The sequence below is a fragment of the Colius striatus genome, chromosome 15, assembly GCF_028858725.1.
Source record: "Colius striatus isolate bColStr4 chromosome 15, bColStr4.1.hap1, whole genome shotgun sequence".
NCBI lineage: Eukaryota > Metazoa > Chordata > Aves > Coliiformes > Coliidae > Colius > Colius striatus.
In genome coordinates, this window is record NC_084773.1 from 14,696,338 (window position 1) to 14,717,872 (window position 21,535).

At 43.3% G+C, this 21,535-nt stretch overlaps 1 protein-coding gene across 8 annotated transcripts in view; it reads right to left on the bottom strand.

The window, feature by feature from the left end:
• Positions 1 to 21,535, bottom strand: part of CADPS (calcium dependent secretion activator) — a 212,317-nt gene that overhangs the window by 87,697 nt on the left and 103,085 nt on the right. For all 8 annotated transcript variants that reach the window (XM_062007941.1, XM_062007939.1, XM_062007940.1 and 5 more), the window contains exons 8-11: positions 20,861 to 21,000; positions 18,772 to 18,838; positions 10,534 to 10,642; positions 9,246 to 9,458 (exon numbers count right to left, since the gene is read on the bottom strand). In XM_062007941.1, coding sequence (XP_061863925.1) covers positions 9,246 to 9,458; positions 10,534 to 10,642; positions 18,772 to 18,838; positions 20,861 to 21,000 — 529 coding nt within the window. The remainder of the gene's footprint in view (positions 1 to 9,245; positions 9,459 to 10,533; positions 10,643 to 18,771; positions 18,839 to 20,860; positions 21,001 to 21,535) is intronic.

Genomic DNA, 21,535 nt, shown 5'->3' on the forward strand with positions numbered 1-21,535 from the left:
TCACAAGCTCTCTGCCCTACTGTCACTGTCCCTGTCCCTTTGGGCCAAGATCGATTTGATTGCATTTGCTCCCAAAGAGTTTGTCTATTCTGTTTTCAATTCCACCCCTAGTGTCCGCAAAATGTTTTAACAGATATTATCAGACTATTTTTAATCGCTTGCTGCTCTGCCCAGCTCTTTGGAGTTGACTGCAAGCTGACAAATTGGCTGGAGGCCTTCATTTGCCAGCTCTGCTCAGAGATTTTATTACTTTTCAATTAGGAGCCCTGATACACTGTCACTCCTCCTGCTCAGCCAACGAGGCTCTGAGAGCGGAGTAAATCAGCTGGAAATTTGAAGAGTCCTCTAGCCCTTTAGCTGGTGAACTTTTTTGAGCATATGTGCTAGAAAGCACAGTTGAATATTTTTTACTCCAGACTAGTAAGCTTCTCCCCACTTTATGTTTTCTGAGCAAGGTGTGCACCGAATGGACCTTTGGTTGGTGTGAATGGACTGAAGCTCTGATGGCTTCCATGGAGCTGAGGGTCTGTCCTGGGCTTTTCAAGATCTCCCTACTCAAGACAGGCAGCACAGACAGTTCCCTGCAAGTGTGAGAACAGCCACAGGGATTAAACAGCCCTCACGACGGTCCATAATCATGGGCAACTTGACTTGCATTAATCAATTTGAAGCCACACCTTACTGAACGTCCCCTTGGGTGCCTGCTCAAAAGTTCGTTTGTCCCAAATCTCTCCACCTCAGAAAAACCACCTGAAGAGAGGCATCAGACATGGCACCGCAAGAGCTCAAGTGTCCAAATAAGTAGAAGCCACACTCAGTTAGTGGTTTTAAACATGGTTTTCTGCCACAGGAAGAAAGGTGACCAGCTGCAGCTCTCCCTGCAGTAGCCCAGTGCCACATGGCCAAACCAAGTCTTGGCAGAGCTGTGAGGCTGTATGGGTGCATGTCACTCCAACTGGGGATATCTTTGAGAATGGTAATACACCCATATTTCTCTTAAATATCTGCTCAGGGCCAGAAATTCTTAAAATTCTTATGAATAACTAGAAGCTGCTTAAAATGAACAATCCCACCCTAAACTCACCTCAGTCTAATTGGAAAATAAATACCCCATGCAACTTGTCATTTGTTTTTGCATTTTGGTTTCTTCCAATGGACTTGCTTTTACAAAGGAAAATTGGGAATCAAATTATTCTGAAAGCATTAAACTTCCTAGGCATGACAAAAAGAAAAACATAGACCTAAATATATTATTACTCTATATATCAGACAGTTGACCTGCAGTTTAGAATAATACCAACATATGCATGTGAAATAAGTGTTATGTACAACCTACTCTCTTTCAAAATGGCTTGTACAGTTTGAATGAGCTTTTAAACAAAGCACAAAATGAGAATGGCTAATATTCACACACAAACTCTACAGCTAACTTGTGAGCACTTTAAATTAATTGTTTCAGTCAAATACGGTTGCTTTTTTGACCCTGCTCTGTTATTCCAGCTAAAAAGAAAGGAGAAACCAAAGAAAGAAAGTTATATGATGCTCCAGTAATTTACAATCCCTTCCCAAGGTGCCGTGCCAAGCTCACTGGTGCTTCTTTGTTCCAGGCCCCAGACAAAATGCTGCTGCAGGCCCCCAAAAGTTCTTACATATTTAGACAAGCTGCACAACTGCAGCTGAAACATGTTTGATGGTGGTCTCTGAAGGGAGGCTGCCAGCAGAGGTAAATTGGCAGCACAGACTCCATGAAGCTTTCTTCTGGAAAACTATAGACTCTGGCCTTTTATATCACACTCGGGCACCTGCATTATGTGCCTTAAAAAATACTGCCAGATTTATTTTGTCAATTTTTATCCAGTTTGCATTTTATACTGACTCCATTAGCTAGCCCCCTGTCACACACACACTCCCTACAAGTGCTGGAAATCAGAGTCTTAAAAATCTGCCAGTGTCAGGGACACAAAGATTTCAACAAGAACAACAGTAATGAAAACCAAAGGACTGTCCCACCATTTGGTCCTCTGAGGGCTGTATTTCTCTTTATCTGTTATTTCAAAAGGAAGAGACAAACCAGTTAAATCTCCCATTCCTTTTTAGTACAAACAAAACGTGTTTCCCTGCCCTCTGCATTTCCTTTGCTCCAGCAATAATATTGGCAGATTTTGCTCTAAGAGTGGTGAAGTTAATAGCGGGGGACAAGCTCCATAAAAGAATTCTTGTTATAAAAGGCTTTAGGTAGCCATTTTATTGTAAGAATTTCTTACTCCAGATTTATTTCTTTTTTGTTAATGAGTGACTTTTTTTTGGTACTCCAAAGGCAACTGAACATCCAGTAAATTTTACAAAATGTTTGCTTATTAAAAAAAAACCCAACAAAAAACCCCAAACAAAACACCCAAACAACTGTAAATTAAAAGGTGACTTTGTATCTTACTCATCTGGAAAATGTGTGCTTGTCATATCTGCTTGACATTACAAGAATGAAGATGTGGTTTGGACAGTAACAAACAATGACACTAGTCAACCTCATCAGGAGACATGAAATAAAGGAATGACAATGATTGATGGCAGCTATTCATTTACAGATATTTCTAGAAAACTCTTTGCTGGCCTGGCTGGGCAAAGTGGGAGAAGTTTTCCAGCCTGCCTGGTGTTTGCTGGCACGGCCCAGCGACAAGCGGGCAACGACAGGCCCACCACGACCTGCTGTGGGCTCGGAGGGATGGTGGGGTCCCCTCTGGCTCTTGTGGCTGGAGCTAAGTGACACACTTGGGCTGCAAAGAAATACCTAGGGGAAGTGTCTAGAAATATTCCTTAAAGAAATACCCAGGGGAAGTGCCTAGAAACCTCATTTTGGTCAGCTGGGTGGAGCGAGAGGCTTTACTAGCAAACACTGGTGTTCTGAAGGGGGAAGAACATCCCCAGTACCAGGACTCAAATGCCAGGCTGTGGATTGTGAGCCAGGTGCTGGCAGTGCCGGCTGGTGACTTAACACATCCCCTCCTTGCTGTGCACCACGGCATTGCCACCTCTGAGAACTGATGTGTGTGTGTGTGTGTCTGGGGCTCTGCAAACCTCCTCCCTGCTCCCCGTGCGCGGCAGCCGCTGCAGCAGGCCGGACTTGCCGCTCAGCTGGGGAGAGCTAAGAGCTCTTCTTATTTTTTTTCCTTCCTATTATTCCATGTTGCAGATAGCTTTAAATTTAATTGGCTGTTTATTCCTACATTTTATGGCTTTCCCCCTGCTGCAAACAAATTCTTCTCTGCTCGAGTCACAATTTTAATAAACGATTACGAACGTTCCTGTAAATCACCAGACACTGAATCAAAATCTAAGTTATCTAATGTTTGGTAGTGAAATGAATAAGAATTTGTAGTATGCACTTACATAATTCCTTGTGTGGCAAGTTAAAAACACAGTTTTAGAACAGCTATTTATAACATAAAACATTGTTTCACAGCATTTTTATAACTAATTAAAAATATTTTGAATTGGATGACTGCGGAAACCTGCGAATTTGTATTTCATAAAGTTACAGTCCCATGCTCCTTAAAGCACGTAGAAGTGATTTACAGGCTAGTTTTAAATCCATGCAAGTTATGTGAGAACTCAATTAACGTTTTAATTCTGCATTCCTGCAATGAAGCATCTGCAAGTTGACAATACAGAAGACACAGCAGCGTTCTCATGATATCTCTAACTATCTAAAAGAAAATAAATAAAGCAATTAAAGCACGAAACTAATAATCTAATAGGATAGCAATGCATTGTAGTGCAAATACATGTAATGTTGCCAGACCCAAATTCATTCATTCATTCACTCTTTCTTTCTTTCTTTCAAAGTGGCAAAATATTCATATTTCCATCAAATTAAAGTTTTGATTTGTTTTTGTTTTTTTGAGGCAAAGCCTGATAAGAATCCTCTTCGGAAATCCAAACATTTAGAAAACAAAAAAAAAAAAACAAGAAAGAAAAAAGAAAGTGTCTGCTGAGAAGGAATTCTGCCTGCTACCCAAGGGTATATTTATACACACACGCACATACTCACACACAGAAGGAAAAAAAAGAAGAAGAGGAAAAGAAATGAAAGGAGAAAGAAGGAAAAAAAGAGTCTCGTTTGATGGCCAGGAGGGATGACACCGCCGGTTCCTTCTCGTAATTGCATTCAGATACTCTGGATACATATTTGCCAGCTCTCATGACCCACTGATGCTATTCTCTCCTAAGGAAAGTAGGCACTCTCCAGGTATTAGAGAAGCAGCTTTTAACACCAATAAAGGATTTATACCGGGTGTATTTAAGACTGAACAAAGACTAAGGAGAAGGTCTTTTACAGCACAAGTTTGGGCTTTTATCTTTTTCAAAGTAAGTATTCCAGTGGGAAAGTGTAAGATAATAATTCTCCTGGCATGTTCTTTGGCAACCATTGCTTTGATAGATAATTGAGACCCAGGCTGAAACATTAATTCATGATAATTTTGGGGAACAGCAACACCCCTCTGTGACTAATGTATTTAAGTCAGAGTGGGTCAGCATCTCCAAACCCAGAGAGCTACTATTTGCTGTCAAAATCATCCCCTACCAAGTTTACAGGAGAGGCAGCTATCAAACCTCGATGACTCAGGCTTGTTTTCACAAGGCACACGTGTGGAGGGTTTTTTAGAGGGGCTCCTGTGGAGTCCTGCACCTCACCTAGGTCTCTCAGGGTCACCTGCCCTACCTTTCTATGCTTTGAGGTGTCCACGAGTAGCCCCGCACACTGGTGTGCTGCACTGAGCTAATCATCGGCAGGGAGAGAAAGGATATTGTCAGAGTGCAAAATGATCTGTTTTCAGGCAGGAAGCAGTCAACTAGATGTAAATTCCATGAAACAAAAGAAGGTATTATTTACAGTTTATTGTGATGTTAATTAATATTTACATCTTGGAATGAAAAATAGAAATGTTAATGATTGGCTTTACTAAGAGGATCACTTGATGCCAATGTGAAAGCCAGGGAGAGAAGGCAATTATGCAAACATCACATGCATCCTAATTTCAGTATGGAAACTTACATTTCGAACCTCAATTCAGGAAAATAACATGGAAAGTTTGTACTACAAAATCTAAACATGAGAAAGGTTTAAGAGAAAAAGAAAAGCACATTGCATTTGTCAGATAATCTGGTCTGATTATCTGAGCTGTGCTAGCTACAGGGAAGCACTTACCCTTGAGTCCAGCTAGAAGTTAGCAGGGTAAGAAGGAACAAACCAGAATAACATAAAGACTAGCAACAAGGCTCAGGAAAGCAGACAGGAGCCCTAACCTAGCAGCTAAATATTCGGGTTCAAGCAAAGAATGAAAAAGAAACTTAAAGAAAAAAATCAAACCAACCAAAAAAAGAAACCACTTACAGCTAAAAATTTCTTAAGCAGCTCAACAAACCTTGCTACGTATTATGGGGGAACAAATCATTGCAAATTCTCAAAACAAACAACTCTTTGTATACGGTGTGACTAACAGTCGTCAAATATAAACAGACATTCAAAAATGAGATATAACCACAAGTGATACATAAAACAAGTACAGACCAATCTTTCATGTTAGAAAGAAAAGGGTTTCCAAAAAAAAAAGACCAACAAACCAAACCAGAACATTGAGCACGTTTTGGAATTTCGTTTGATGCATCACTAACACAGAATGAACAAAGATTGGTGCTTTCAGACAAGTGACCACTTTTATGAAGCTTAAATATTGCCAAAAGGTGTAATATGTATTGGCAGCATTATTGACTATAATACTGTGCATGATTTCAACAGTAAACAAGAACAGTTTTGGGTTTTTTTTCTCTTTTATAATGCGAACACTGGAGAAAAGCACAGCTTGGCGGAAATGGAGCTTTTCTTTTAAATCGTAGCGAAACAAAAAAAAGCAAAACTTTTCACTCTAACAGGTATTGTTCACCCACATGAAAGGAATTGTAGAGTCATACAAAAAATTAATGAATAGCAGGATCTATTTTTTTTTCTTGTTGTTCAGTACTTAAATTGCAAATGAAATAAACTCCACCCTGGTTCAGAGCTGTCTGTTTACTTCCGAGTCAAGTGCCGCTATCGAGCTGCGAATTTGAGTGCTGCTGAAAGTTTGTATCTACTAAGTCGAAAGAGGTGGGAACCAAATGAATTCCCTATTTCTCCCCAGTTTCCCCAGCAGCAAAAATATGTTCTTCTCAAGTTTCTGTTTAACAGACAGCTCCATCACAGGAGTGGAGGGCTGGGTTTTCTCTGCATGTGCATGCATGCGCATGTGCCATCTCGGACTGCTATGACATGAAAGCTGCAACAACAGTTACTCGTCAAATGGCTTAACATTTACTTCTTTGCACATCCTCATTCACTATAGCCTCTAACAAGCACAAAAAAAATATGACAAGATAAATGTACAAGAATAAAACATCTCTCAAAAGTCCTTACCTTTCTGCAGGCAAAGCCCCCCTCCCAAAACAAAGCCCAAACTAAAACGTCCAAGCCAAAAAAACCCAGTAACAAACCAAGACCCTTTTAAAAATGCAATACTTGATATGCTTGAATTTCAAGACTGAAGGAGCTGAGATATGTATTTGTGCATTTAAGACTCCAGACAAGCCATTATGTGTGGCATGCATGACTCACTTCTGCTTCTGATTGTTTAACTGCTGCGCCCAATGACTTTTGCGACGAGCATTGCCAAGTACAAATGTTGAAATGTGAAAAATGAGTAGCCTTTGCTGCTGAGATGAAGGTTAACTATGGCATGCTGCCCTCCTCCTCTTATAGGATGAAGGTCCTGTGCACAAAGAGCTGCCAGAGTGATCTAGATGGAAGGGAGGAGGAAGGAGGAAGACTGAGGACAAAACATACTAGCTCAGAGGATGATGAAGTAGCAAGTCGTTATATAATGGAGACAACTGGTTTCCCATTTCTAGGCTTTGGCATAACACAATCAAGAGGGTTTCCCAGTGCTTGCAGCAAAAATGGGAGTCTGAAGCCATCCAGCTTATGGGGGAAACACATTGTGGATGAAAAGAAGATAGTGGGATAAATAAAGCCAAATGACTCAGTTTTGGAGGTAGCATTGGCATGATGACAAGTAAGAGAAACTGAGGTCAGATCCTGCCTCCCTCAGATTCCCTGGAGGGACCAAGGGGTGAAATCTCAGCTGTTTTCACCAGAGGCAGGAACGAGGGATCCCTGCTTCCTGGCAGGCGAGTGAGATGGAAAAAACAAGGTCAAACCTGTGGCACTTCTCTAGCTCTGAGCACAGTCAGTCTGATACAGTCTGCAGGACAATGAGCAGCACAAGTCTCCAGTGGACATGCTGGGGCTGTGGTTAGATGCAGAGAGGACCCTGGGGCTCAGATACCAACTTTGCTGCTCCCTGGCAAAGCCAGCTGCCTCTTCTCCATCCCACATAATCTGAGCAGTGGTGTTCAGCTCTCCACCCACACAGAGCACTTGGCTGTACATGGGGCAACACACTCGAACGTCCACAGCCCCAGGCATCCCCTTTCCCTCCTCAAACTCCTGGGCAGACTTTGCTCCAGCTGCTGTCAGGCAATTACAATGTGTCTGGGAAAGGGACCCTTCATCTGACCCCACATATTGGTCTGTCAAAACGAGCACTCTGTAAACATCAGGAATTTACCCAGCAGAATTCTCCAAGCCTGATGTCTGCAAGGATGGGAGAAGACTGGAGAGAAAGGTGCTTCCTCAGTTTGATGTTCCCTTGCTGTCCTCATCCTAATCCAGGGGGATCATGCTGGGATGAGCAGCAGTGCAACCTCTTTGCACCAAACAGACAGCAAAGAGCATCCTTCAGCATCACTTGATAGGAGAGGCAGCCACAAGCAGCATCCCTCTGCTGCTCTGCCTTGCTATACTTTTTAGCATGTGAAAAAACAGCAGTGGAAGGACCTGCACCTGCTACATCCAAGAACCTGGGCAGTGGAACATACAACTCCTGGGAGTGCTCTCAGCAAGGACTAGAGGCTGATCACAGCTAGTAAATGTCCTGCTGTGGCCCCAATTCTTTACACCTTGCACTCTCAAAGTCAGAGACCTCACTGGGATGAAGAAGATGAGGGTGACTCAAAATGAAAATACTGGCTGTGGGTTTACCATGCAGCATCATGCTATATCCTCACTGAAAGCAGCATCAATGCAAGGCAGAAGGGGTACAAAATATACAGGCATGTGGAGGATACAAGGAAAAGAATAAAAACGCAGCAAGCAGAGGTTCTATGCTGTAACGCTGATCATACAGCCGTGTGCCTTGCATTGTTATCTTCTATAAACACTGAGATGAAGAGGCGGAACCAATACAAAATACAGTCAAATGATCCTGATAAGCAAGAAGCAGGTTTTCTGAGTTCTGCAGCAGCTTTACAAAGACTATTTGAAATGTTGAAATCAGATTTAATTAGAAAAATTTGCTAGTATTTATCACTTTCTTTATTTTACTTACATTTAATGACACTAATTCTTAAATTTTGCTGAAACCAGCAAGAGCTGCTGTATGTTACATAACAAAGGGGGTCCAGACGTGTGATTGAGACCTTCAAGAAAAATGAGCGAGGAGGCATTCATCTGGTTTATAATCAAATTACATTTGCAAGACAAAAGAAATTGCTCTAAATTTCAAATTAAGCAAACTGGGTATAACTGCACAGGACATGCAGCATAGCTACGACTTAAAAGATGATTGCTTTAAATTCACATCTAACTGGCCTGCAAAGCAACCTGTTAAAAATACCATATGTTTTCCTACAGTTGAATATTCAACAGGAGACCTCTTTTTGTGTGTGCATTTCATACTTGCAAGATTTGCACCTGTAGTTCTGAGCACGTGATGCATTTGACAGACAGCTAATGGCGCTAATGAATCGCTCTGATCCGGGTGTGCAGTTTATTGTGTGTGAGTAAGAAAGTGCGTCTGCAGACAGCAAGCCGGGTCTCGGGTTCTCAGATCCCAGTCTCTCCTCCATCAAGTATTGCACTTTAAAATGCCCACTGACAAGTTCCCCAAGGAATTTTGTTTCTTGGGTTTGGTTGTGCTAAACACACAGGTTAACTACTTCTGGGTCCACTGATGTAAAAAGCAGTTTAATGATAACGAAAAAAACAGAATTCATTTTGGAGTCAGAAATGTGTATGCAAACACTGATTTACATCAGTGCAGAAAATCTTTCCAGCAAAGACTTCTGCTCTCTAGGAGAACTTGTTTACTTACAAAATTGAGAGATTGGGGCGTCTAGCTGGGGCACATTTCCTCCTTTAGCATTTAGCTTTTGCACTTGGGTAGGTGGCACGGGTTTGTGAGACTGGCCGGTGGCTCGGTACATGGCTTGGACCCACAGGATACGGTCCTGCTCATCGTCACTTGCAAAGATCACCGTGTCTCCTTCTTTCACCGCGTTGAAGAATGCTCTGCCGCCCTCCAAACCTGGCACGAGAGGAAGTGACAAGGGAGTTTTGCAGACTTTGAGATCAGCCAGGGGATTTCTTCCAGCTTCCTGGCTCACTGCTGCCCCAGGTATGCTCAGCCAGCCCCGCATTGCCCCCAACTCCTGCCTGAGCTCAGTCCCCTCCCCTGATCCAAACTCACCTGCGGGAGAGCCCACCAGCTGGCCAGGTAGCAACCTGCACAACAATTACTAAAATATGCCCTGACATGCTCAGATCAATTGCTTCTCTCACCAACAGCCCTGTCTATGCAGGTGCCATGCAAGTTGAACCACTGGAGCACCACTAAAAAATGAGTTTTGAGGGGATGCAGATGGAGGTTTCCTATGAGATAGAGTGCATCAGGGCTCACACTCCATTAAAGGTGTTTGCATGATGCGCTTATTTCTATCTTTCCCCCAATTTGGCATCCATCTTCCCATCTCCACCTGGAGATTAACCTGGAATCAAGGGCTTGACAACTAACTCTTTCTACATCTCCTCTGAGGATACCATTATCCAGGTTGCAGTGAGGACTACCACACTCATTGTGTTGTCCCACTGAAGTAAAAGAAATGTGGTGCTCCTCCACTTGAAGAGTCTTACCACTCAACAGGTACCTCCAGGTACCAGGAGGCTTTCTAATCCTCCCCCTTGCACTACATCTATCAAAGAGAAAATGAGAAAGGCAAAAATCTTGGGTTGCTCTCATAAACATTTTGTACAATAAAAACTGACATAGCTGCTAACGGTTTATTAAGGTAAAGGCACAGGTCAGGATCCCCACTTGATTTGAGCATTCAGCTCACAATCAAATTTCATTGGGATTTAAGCATCTAATTCACTTAGGCTCTCCAGAACAGATGAGCCTTTCCCTCCTCTGCTTGCAACTCCTAGCTCAATCCCTTAGATCTATTTATGGTGAAGTCACGCGTAGCCAAAGATCAGTATAAACACAAACATATTTATAATAATGCTGATCACAGTTCAGCTGCACGCAGGGAGGGAGAGAGCACTCCTGTTTGGGAGTGAGCACGAGCCACTGCGGGTGCAGTGGCAGGCAGGGAGCCCCATACCTGGCTGCGGGTCGGTGTAGTCCACAGTGTATCCGTCGAGCTGCAGCAGCTCTTGAGGTTCAGCTTTTTTCTCCCGGTAGCTGCACATAGCAAATGTATATTGACTAACCTGAAGAAAACCACAAAGCTAAGATGGCACCAGGTGACCAGGACAAGGCAACAATCCAAAGCGCTCACGAATGCTGTGTGCTGATAGTGTTTTTACAGGGACTGGGGATGGTGGGGTAATTTTGACAGTTCCTGCCCATATGAGATGGACTAAACTTTTTACCAGGCTTTTGCAAAGCTCCCTCCTAATGCACACTGCCACAGCAGGCATCTAATTTTCTGTATCAGTACATGCAGCGGTTTAATTTCCTCCAGAAGAGGAAGCTCCACGCTGTAAAACCCTCTATCATTCATCCCCAGACAAGTGCAAGAGTGACACCCTGTCACAAACAATGTGAGCTAAATTGCTAGGTGCCAGTCATATTAAAGCAATCTTAAGATCCCACTGATCTCGGCAGTTGTTGTCATCAGTGCTGTAAATGGCAGCTCTCACTCCTCTGAGGTACCATCTGCATGACACGATACATTCAATGTCAGGCTCTTGACGGAAGCCGACTCAGCTGCGGGGGCTCTGCCAGGCTCCCGGATCGCCTTTGGGAGGCCATCAGGCCGCATCAAGGCCCTGTGTGTACTCCCCGTGCTGCAATCTGGACGGTCGGCGAGAGGCTGGTGCAGGGAGGAGAGGAGAAGAGAGGATTCTCCGTGCTCCAGGCTAGGAACTCACGGGGAAATTTACTGTCAAATGATTTCAAATGACTTTGTTAAGGTTGTGTCACATCCTGAATGCCTGACGTAATTTTATTCGTCTGGACATTTTCTTGACCTCTGGAGGAAACTTTAAAACTCTGGTGGGTGGCAATGGATCGTGCATGTCATTTTTTGGAAGTCGGAGAGATGCTGAAAGACATCTGAGAGGCTGGGCTGGGGGATTTTGCCTTAAAACTCCCGACAGACCGCTCGGCTGTAAATACACACGCAGCACCTATTTTGGTGGCATCTATCTACCGCTGATAAAATGTCACAGACTGAAGTCGGGGGACCCCTGTACCGGCACGGCGTCTCCCAGCCAGAGCTCGGTTTATTGCTGCCCTCTACGGGCTTCTGCTAGCTGCCAGCCTGCTCCCAGCAGCCCTGCCTGCACCGTGCCTTCCTCCAGGAACAGCTCCAAAAGCCACCTAAGAATAAACCCTATCATTAACACATTTGTGGGAGTAAGACTAAAAGTGATGCTTTAAGCATCTTGCATCCTCCTTAAAACTACCAGTGCTGACGAAAGATTGACAAGTAACAGACCAATAGCAGGAGCACCCCAGTGCATATTCTCCGCTCTGAACTTTGAATGCATACCATCGTACCGGCAACACAAAAAAATCATAAAGATTAACACGAAGACATCTAAAAATAACCCGGTGCCCCACAGCACAACGTTCAGCCCGCTCCCGCAGTGTTCATTCAGTTATACTTGCAGGATATTGCTGCCATCTCCTGGAGAAAGGATGGAACATGCCTTGTTTATGATAAGATCCTGGGGATTTCACCGGGGAGGTGAGGATTTGACTTGTCTGTGTTAGGCAAACTGAACTTCAGGGACTGGGTGATAAATTGAATCCCTAAAATGAGTCAGTGCTAACCTACACTGACATGGATCGACAATATTAATACAACTAATGGATTTTTATTCTTCTGTATGCTCTATAGCAACAAGTAGTTCAGTTTCTTCTCTGACCCTGAATGTGAGGTCTACATTTCAGGCTCTTCCCCATGTACAAATAATACTTCTCATCTCTGGACCCAGAAAACACTCTTCATCCCTATCAATAAGATAACCTCACTGACACAACAGTAACACACAGAAACACACGCAGGCATTTCAGAGCTTATGCTTCTCATGTTAAAAGTTGCAAAGGACAGACATAGTAGGCTCTAGTAGAGCGATCCTGGGACAGAGGCAAGGCAAGTTGGTCTCTCCTGTTAGCAGCCACATGACTTCCTTGGAAGAAGCTGCTCTACATCATTATAAGAGATGTCTAAGAGAAACTAACAGGTGGGTGTACAAAAAGTGACGAGCCAGGGCTCGTCCAGGCTCATGTCATCTTATCTACACGCATGGCTCAAGTGCAAAGCCCAAGAGCCTGCTGCCAGAAGGCAGGCTGGGAGGAAGGGACCAGATACTGGTGGCCTCTGGAAAAGCTGACAACTGTGCCATGCAGAGTAGCTGCATCTAAACAACTCGAGCTACTGTCCCCAGGGACTGGCATACCAGCCTGTCTGTCCTATCCTGCTGCCTAAAGGATTTATTGCCAAGGGTCAGAAAGAAGCAGATGCCCTGGCTACCAATGCAACATGGCTCCTTCCACCCACACACAAGTGGTAAAGCAAAACCCAACAAAATGAGATTCTAGGAAGCTCAGTGTGTCACAACTGTGCTTCACTCCTGAACAGCACTGTAAGGTCAAGTGGAGATTGCAGCTTGCCTTTCATCAGTCCTCTAAAAATACTGTGCTTTGCAGAGTCTGCTTTCTGTAGAAGCTTAGAAGTGGTCAGACAAGTGAAACAGTTAATAGCAGAAATTAATCTTACAGCCTGCTGAGTTCACACCGAACCATAGCTGAGTATGAGAGCGAGCGAGCAGATGGGATGGGCAAGATGAATGGTTTGAGTAATTGGAAAAAACACAGATACAGAGAGGAAACTGAAGGAAGAGAGAGGAGAAATCTCTGCCCAGTCAGGGATAAACTCTCAAAGCAGCTGGGATTTCATCCAGGGATGCAATGAGGGCCAGGAAAGGAGCATCTAAGGAAGCTGAACTGAGTGAATCTGAAAGAAGGGAAATAATCCAAGGCTGCCCTGGCTGGTTCATTACAAAAAAGGGAAAACACTTTGAGAAATAATTTGAGACAAAAGAACAGAAGGAAAAAGAAAGTGGGGGGGGGAAAAAAGAGAAAAACACAAAGAAATTCAGGAAAGGGGAAGCAGACTGCAGGAGACAAATGCCAAAGTTCACTATTCCCAGGCTGCTAAATTAGATCTGACTTTCTTGGCACTCGACCATATTCTGTCACCAGCTATATAATCTATCTGATTAATAAATACAGTAGATATGTATTAACCAGTCCTGACTTTGTCCTTGCTTTTCCACCAGAGCCTCCTGCTCTAGTGCACACCACTTTCCCCAGGATCCTGCTCAAACCCGTTAACTGTGGTGCCTCACATGCCGAGCTCAGTCCTTCGCCTCCCCCTTTCTCCCTGTTGACATAACACTGCCTCACTTGGGTTAAATTCTTAAATGGATCTTTCCTAGATTAACAGCATGCATTTTGTCCCAAGGGAGAGAAACTGTGCTAAGATACTGCCAGCTGTAATACAGCTTTCCACTTTGATGGGAGACTCTTGTCCTCTGGTTGCAGCTGTATGTTGCTTCCTGAGCCCTTTCATGACACAACTGAGCAGAGGAAATGATCTAGCTTCAAGAAAAAAATGTGAAAACAACAGTTTTCACATCTCAGCACATCCATTCAGCCCTAAACAATTGCATATAGTTGTTGTTCGAGCTTTTTCCTTGAAGCAGGAGGTATGTGTGTGTTGTCCTCAGGAGGGGCTGCCTGATGGGAAGTCACCCTGCGTGAGTATGGATGGGACGTGCAGGACTTACAATTAGTCAGGTTTAACAAGCTGCATCTGCTTAACCAGCAGTTTCCAAACATTTTGTATTTGTGATTTACACTCAAGATTTCTCCAGAATCACCTAGGTTCAGTTCTCAGGAAGAGACTAACTGGAAACGTGATTCAGTATGATTATGAGGACCAGCTACGGCTCATTTATCCTTGACTTGAGGACCACAGTCTAGGATTGCTGGTGTAGTACACTGCAATTTTGCTGAATTACTTGCAAATTCTGTTGGTTATTTGGAGTTACTGAACACTTACTTAATTTCATTTTATCCCCAGTCAGCTGAGTTTTGCTAAAAGCAGGAACTGTCACTGTTAGTCTAAATTATAATGAGTTCAGGGAGTCTGTCACTAGAACAATAGATCCAGGCGTAGACACTGCAACTGGTTTTAATCTGCAGAGAGTTGATCTGGTTCCAACAACATTCTGCAAACACCATCAGACACAATCAGCTGAAAACTGCTTCAAGCTACTCAGCAGACATGTCATCCAGGTACCTGGAGTGTTACTTCCCATATGCTGCCAGAGCACAGAAACGGGGTTATGACAAGAGAAGAACAGATTCGGTTTGAAATCTCAATGTAATTAATTCACTTGCCCTTAAGAATCATTGTAAGAAATTTCCTATCGCAAAGCCAACAAACCCACCAGAACCAACAGTGTTGTTGCCAGTACAGCACATTAGACCTTGCAAAGAATTAATATAGGCTCTGTCAGCTATCAAAAATCCCAGCTTTTGCACCCTCAAGGGTCTAACTGGCAAACTGGCTGAAATTTGTATGCTGTTACCAGGAAGCTGATATATCAACTTAAGAAACATCTGTGATGGATGTACATTTCCTTTCCTAAACAGCCACAGAGAACTTTGCCCTAAATTGCTTCATTGCTTCTGCTTACCATGGCCACTGGCATTACTGGTGCCTTTACGAAGCATTTTCCTCACTTGTGATGCTGAGGACCATTTCCATCCAAGCTCAGGGCCATATTCTGCCATCACTTTCACGCTGCATATCTCAGGATTTAAAATTAGGCAAGTAACGAGTCTCTGCCATGTAATTTACATCTAATCAGTATTCTGCTCTTCTGCTGCTCATCTCAAAGGGTGTCTACGAGAAGGGTGGGCAGTGTGCAGAGAGGACTGTGATTCATTTGGAAGAGAAAACTGTCCCCTTTTAATGCAAGGGTGCATGCTGGAGGAGCATATGCACCAGGTCTGCCAGTCAGGTCATGCTGCACACCTTCCCCAGGAGGCTGAACCAAGCCCACCCAGCAATGCATGTGCTGGAGAGGTGAGGCCTCATTCTAGAAACGGCACAAAGAAACTGCTTCACCCACTACACCCAAACAAATCATCTCCACTCCTGTACAACCCTCGCAGCTACACAGACACAGAAGGTGCGAGGGATTATTCCACCCAAATTACAAGGCAGCTATTGCTCCTTTCCCCTTCTCTCCAGGGCTTACAGACGCCAAGTAGCAGTGGAAACGCTCCCTGCAGAGCTCCTTTTGCTACACACGAGCATGCAAAGCCTCCGTTCACATTGGCGAGGCACCACTGACACAAAGAGAGAAACTGTCATCAACACCTTCCTCCCTGGAGCCGCCCATGCAGTTTGGCACCTTTGTGCCTTGTTTAGGTGGTTAGGAAGAGTTTGAGTATTTATTACCATGCATTTGTTAACCACTGGTACCAGAAAGCAGAGTGGTACCGTCCAATAGCACTGAAGGAACTGAGGCTGTGTCCATCCAAAATGGGAAAAGAGGGGCAGGAGAGGGACCAGAAGGCTCCTGCAAGGGATGGGAGAGGAGACAGAGATGCCATAGAAGGTGCCACAGGTAAAGGATAGAGACAAGGGATCAGAAAGGAAACAGTTATTCATCTGAACGTACAGCCTTGCCCCTGTGGCAGGATCACTAGCTGACCAGACCACTATATCCCAACTGGACTTTCTGCATTGGACTCCATCCCTCAGCTCCAGTGCAAGCAGGAGCCTGGCACAGACAAGTGAGGTCCTGAAACAGGGGCTGCTCCTTGTCCATCTTTTCCATAACAGAGCCGGCTCACCTTCCTGAGGGGGTTATTTTCTGTCTGTGGTTTAGCAGAGTTCAGAGCATCCTGGACATCAACACCTTTGCTGCCAATCCCTGTTCGTATCAGCACCCATCCTTTGCATTGCATGAAAAGCAAATGACAAACATACGGACAGCAAAGTATTTTTATTCCATCTTTATTGCCTGCTGACATGTTCAATATGCTCAAACTACATCTGAGGGACTGCATAGAGAGTGTTTCTTGTTTATATTTGATGTACGGCAGAACACTTTACATTGCACCAAATGTTGAGCAAACGGTAACATAACAGAGAAGCTGCAGTGGCAGCTGGAATTTCTGAGGTGGGCTACAAAGACTCTCTGGGGGCAAAAGTCTGCTCATCTTATTCAAATGAATTGCTTTCCTGGCCAAATTCTGCTCTTATATGCCAACTGACGAATACAGACCTAGTAACATGAGAAAACATGGAATAACTCTGAGAGCTTCAATTCCACAGCAAGCTGAAGAATATACAGCAACTGAAAACTAGAGAAGCAACTGCAACCACACAGAATGGCTGGAAGAGCTCCTTGAGAGGGACACGGGAATCCATGTCCAAACCTGAAAACCCTTACACAGAAGGGTATCAGGCTACGTTAGGGAAGAGGATTCTCTGCTCTGGAGAATCCCCATTAGCAGGGAAATAGGGTCTGAGAACTTGGTCTACTAGGAATGAATCAGCTGTCAGGGAAAAGCAATACTATTTGCTTCACAGGTCATCACAGACTGCCACAGCACTTCTAACTTCATTTCAGAACATAATAAACATATAGAGAAAAGCAAGCCCTCAGCCTCTGCCCAAGAACAGGGAACTGTTTGAGTAGGGTCACTGCATAATGTTCCCAAAAGACCTTTCCTCAGTATGGCCTCTGCTGCAGCTTGCTAAGGAGACACTTTGGGATTTACACCTAGTGGTCTAGCTTTGCAAGGTGCTGAATTTTCTTAAAAAATGCCAGGCACTCCACCTCAGCAGGGACTTGGTCAGTCCTCGCATGGAGGGTGCATTTGCAAACCAGATGCTTCTAAGAATGGATTACACAGATCCTAAACCTATCACTTTTACCTAAATCTTAATCTACTGCTTGGGCAGATAAGAGACATCTCCTGTGTCTGCTCTGCACCACTAACACCCTCACTTCTGTAGCCATTCTGAATCCATTTGGAGTACAAAATGAGCACTTAAACTGTTGCTGCTGAGCATACTTGGTTATTGGACTAGGTACTCAACTGGACTCTCTATATAGGCTCCTCTCTACATGGGTCACACACATTCTAAATCCTTTTTACCTCTTCAGGATGGATTTTCTTATCTGTCACAGTTAAGCATTATGGAGGTCAGCAGTGATGGACAAACGGGGATTGCAATTAAGCTTCCTACTCAGACAGTTGAATTTGGAGTAATAATTATCTCAAAACAAACTAAACAGTTTACACAGGTGATTTTGGACCGGAGAAGCCAGTTGTGTGAAGTGGAAGATAGACTGTGTGGAGTCCTCCTCTCACTGGCACAAGAAAGGAAGAACACAAGCATGCTCCACCCCAAATGTGGAGCCTGGTGCACCTGATTCACACCATCTCTGCTCTTACGCACAGGTTAAATCCTGGCCCCTCTGTGGCAGACCTGACATCTACTCCATTGGCAGTAGGATTTCACCCTCTGATTTGATCACTTATTTCTCATCGTTGGACACTACATACTCTAGGGATGGACCTAAGAGGACTCTGTGGCTTTATCAGGTTGGTGTGAAGATGGAGCTGCTCAAAATGGGGCCCCACACTTTTGTCCCAGTGCAATGCTTTCAGCTGCCCTTGGGAAGATCTAACACACCAAGTACTAACCAAAGCCTTCTGGGTCATAGAGGACATTTTGTGCCTGTCTCCTTGAAACTCTTAGCTATGGTCAAATACACAGGTCAACTGAAATTCAGAGGGCAGAAAGTGAAAAAAGATAAAAGGGAAAAAGGAAGAAAGACATTGCAATATGATTGATGAGAGCTGTAGACAATGAGAGGCTGTAATGAACGTGAAGGCAAGATCAATGTCAAGAATGACACACTAACTCTGAATTAGCCAGGGACAGAACTCCTATAGATTTCAATGGACTTCAAAGTTTACGTGGAGGCTCAAAAGGGAGCATTTGCACCCAAGCACCTCCAGCCAAGACAGACCAAACTTACTCCTCATATAACTAATTCCTCACGAAAGCTGGTTCTCCATTTCCCCAAGCACTCATGTGCATCTGGAGGCTAAAGGTCTGCAACTGGGATATCCGTGAGAGGTACACATTTAGGAAAGAAATCCATGACTTTACAGACAACCTATGTGGAACTACAGCCCAGCAACAATTACACAGCACTGAAAATGGCCAGAGGAAAGACTGAAATATTTCACGTTGTGATGTAAGATCACTTCTAGTTAAATCTGTTACCTGGACCAGGACAAAGAATCGTTTCTTCCATCTCTTCCAAACATTTTTACCAATGGCCCATAAATATCTAGGAGAAAAGAAGAGGTGAATTCAGTACATAAGTGACTACAGGTTGTTTACTTGCTTCTCAATGTGTTTTCTTTACACCTAGAAACTGAAGTTAATGCATAAGCAGGAGTAATTACAAGACTCTTAAGCTGAGCAGCATTCATGAATATGTTTAATTCTAGCCTGAACAAATAACCTGTAAAGAATGTGACATAAAAAGCTCTCAGAGTCTTAATGCTACACAGTATTTATTCTCTCTCCCTCTGTCTTTCACAACTTGCTCAGATTTTAGAAGCCCTTTAATGCCAGTGAATAGCTATGACATGGTTGGAAGAGTGAAGAATATATTTGCAACGGAAGAATTAAGGGAGAGAAACCCTAAATGTTGCTTTAAGCCTTTACAAAACCATTTGGCTGAAGGGAGCTGTCAAACAGAGGGATTCTTACTGCATCAAAACCAGCACCCAGGATCCAACTATCCACTGAATTGACTAAACCAGGGCACTTTGCTGAACAGCTGAATTCCTAGAAATCGCTTGGCTATAGATATTCAAGCAAACTGAATCGTTTCTAAGGAGGAGTGAATTTACTATTTGCTACCAAGGAAGAATTAACTTCTAAAATGAATATAAAAATTAGCATTTAATCTCAGTGATGAAGTGACCACTGTGACACTGTAACACAAACACTGGCAAAAATAGTGGCGGCACTAGGCTAATAATAAACACAAGGACATTATTTAGCATTAATATGTTTTATGTATCATTATAATTACTTGAGTTCTGGCTTAGTAAATAGAAAAACAATTCCTTTTTGGTTATGCTAGTAGTCCCCTATGCCAGAAAAGATCTAGCATATTCCTGGTGAATGTTTCACAACCTCCAAGCCATGCTAATGTGGGTACTATGTCCCTCTCTAGTTCAAGAACAGGGTAATAATTGTCCTTTTTGCTACTGCTGCTAACATCAAGAAAAAGACAATCTCAATTCTGATAGCAAGCTACTATTCTAAACCATATAGTTTTAAAAAGCACCTTGTAAATCAAATGTTAGCTGAAGAATGCCTGAGAAGAGTCAGGACTGTTCAGCCCTGGAAACACACTACAGGTGAACTGTCCTGTCTTTCTTGTGATGCCTGTGAGCATGGTGGAAAAATTGAACTTCACATGTGGCTATTGGCTCTGGTCTCATTACCAGAGAAGACAGGTGGAGAAGGTATTAAAAAACAAGATGAGTGATCCAAACCACCTAATAATGGATAGAATCTAACAAAAGATTATGAAAATAAAAATGTAACAGTCACTTTTATAGCACCAAAAACATACTGGAGAAAGAGTTAATCCAAACAGCGATGTTTTGGACAGGTCTTATTTTTTAATCACATCCTCATCTCTAAATAGCAAACAGAGGGAAGCCTTGTCAATGGCCTTGGCTAATTTTCCCAAGCATAATCTGCTTGGCAATTGCACAGCACAAAGGTGGAAGACAGGGGTAGCAGTTGGGGATTCTTCTGGCCCCAGATCCTCTGACACTCATGTCTGGAGAGGACAGCTTTCCCCTTTAACCTTCCAGATCATTAGTCCTGCTCCAGGCAACTGCTATCTAATTATGCTCTATATCTCTGTCTAAATAATGAGGATCATACTGGAGTCTATTTCAAGTGGAAGTTGCACAATGCTTTTGGTTCTGAGAAGTCAATAAAGGAAAATATATAATAACTTAGGAAAACAGACCATCCTCAGTAAGAGAATCAGGCAGTTCATCTACTATTTCCTTACAGGAAAAGAAAACCCCCAATGTGGCAATTTCCTGAGGAATACTGTTTAAAATGTAAACTGTTTGGCTGACAGGCAGTAAAAGACTATGCTAAGAATACAGAAACTGCATTATAAATGGCTGAACTAATGCCATTTTTATACTTATCTTTCTTTTGACCTCTTGTGAACTTGAGAAAAAGAGTTTCTCTTCCGGAATCTTAAAACCCAGAAAATTTCCAATACACATTCAAAGCAAATTGAGCTCAGAGAGAGATGAGAGTTTACCCAGAGTGCTTCATGTTTTGAGGCTTATCCATTCGCACGGCAAGCTTGATCTTCAGGTCTTGATCCGGGCAGTTTTTAGAAACAGTCATTTTGTGCCACTCTGATTGCTTTGGGCTATTGGGAGTAGGGTGGAGAACAACCTGCAAGCAGCAAAATCAACAATATTAAAGGGAAAAATTATTCATGAAGTGCGTATAATGGGGAACAAAAGCACATCAGATGAGCTACTTCTGCCCCAAAAGTCAGTCTGGAAAGTTCTATTCTCATCAGTGTTGATGGCTTTACATTGCTTTTTAAAAGTACAGCTTATTATTTTGAGATTAGCTCATTTATCTTTGGCTTATCTTTCTACCATGCCATTGGGGTTGCTGGAGTAAACCAGTGCAACTCAAATGACTGCAGTGGAGCTGTGCAGATGAACACCAACAGAAGTGCATGGCTCAGAGAAACTGAAGGGCTCCAAGAGGTGAAGAATCAATCCTGACCATACCTGTACTTTTTACACTCACCTGTTACTCCTACAAAACACAGCAGCTCTCTCAGACAGCAAGCCACAAACTATTCTCCCAGAACTATGCCACATCCACATTCTTCTCCTGGTGTTTTCATACTTGTCCTTTGAGGTAGCTTAACCCTCTCCCTCCTATGCCCATTTCTCATCTGACATTTTCACTC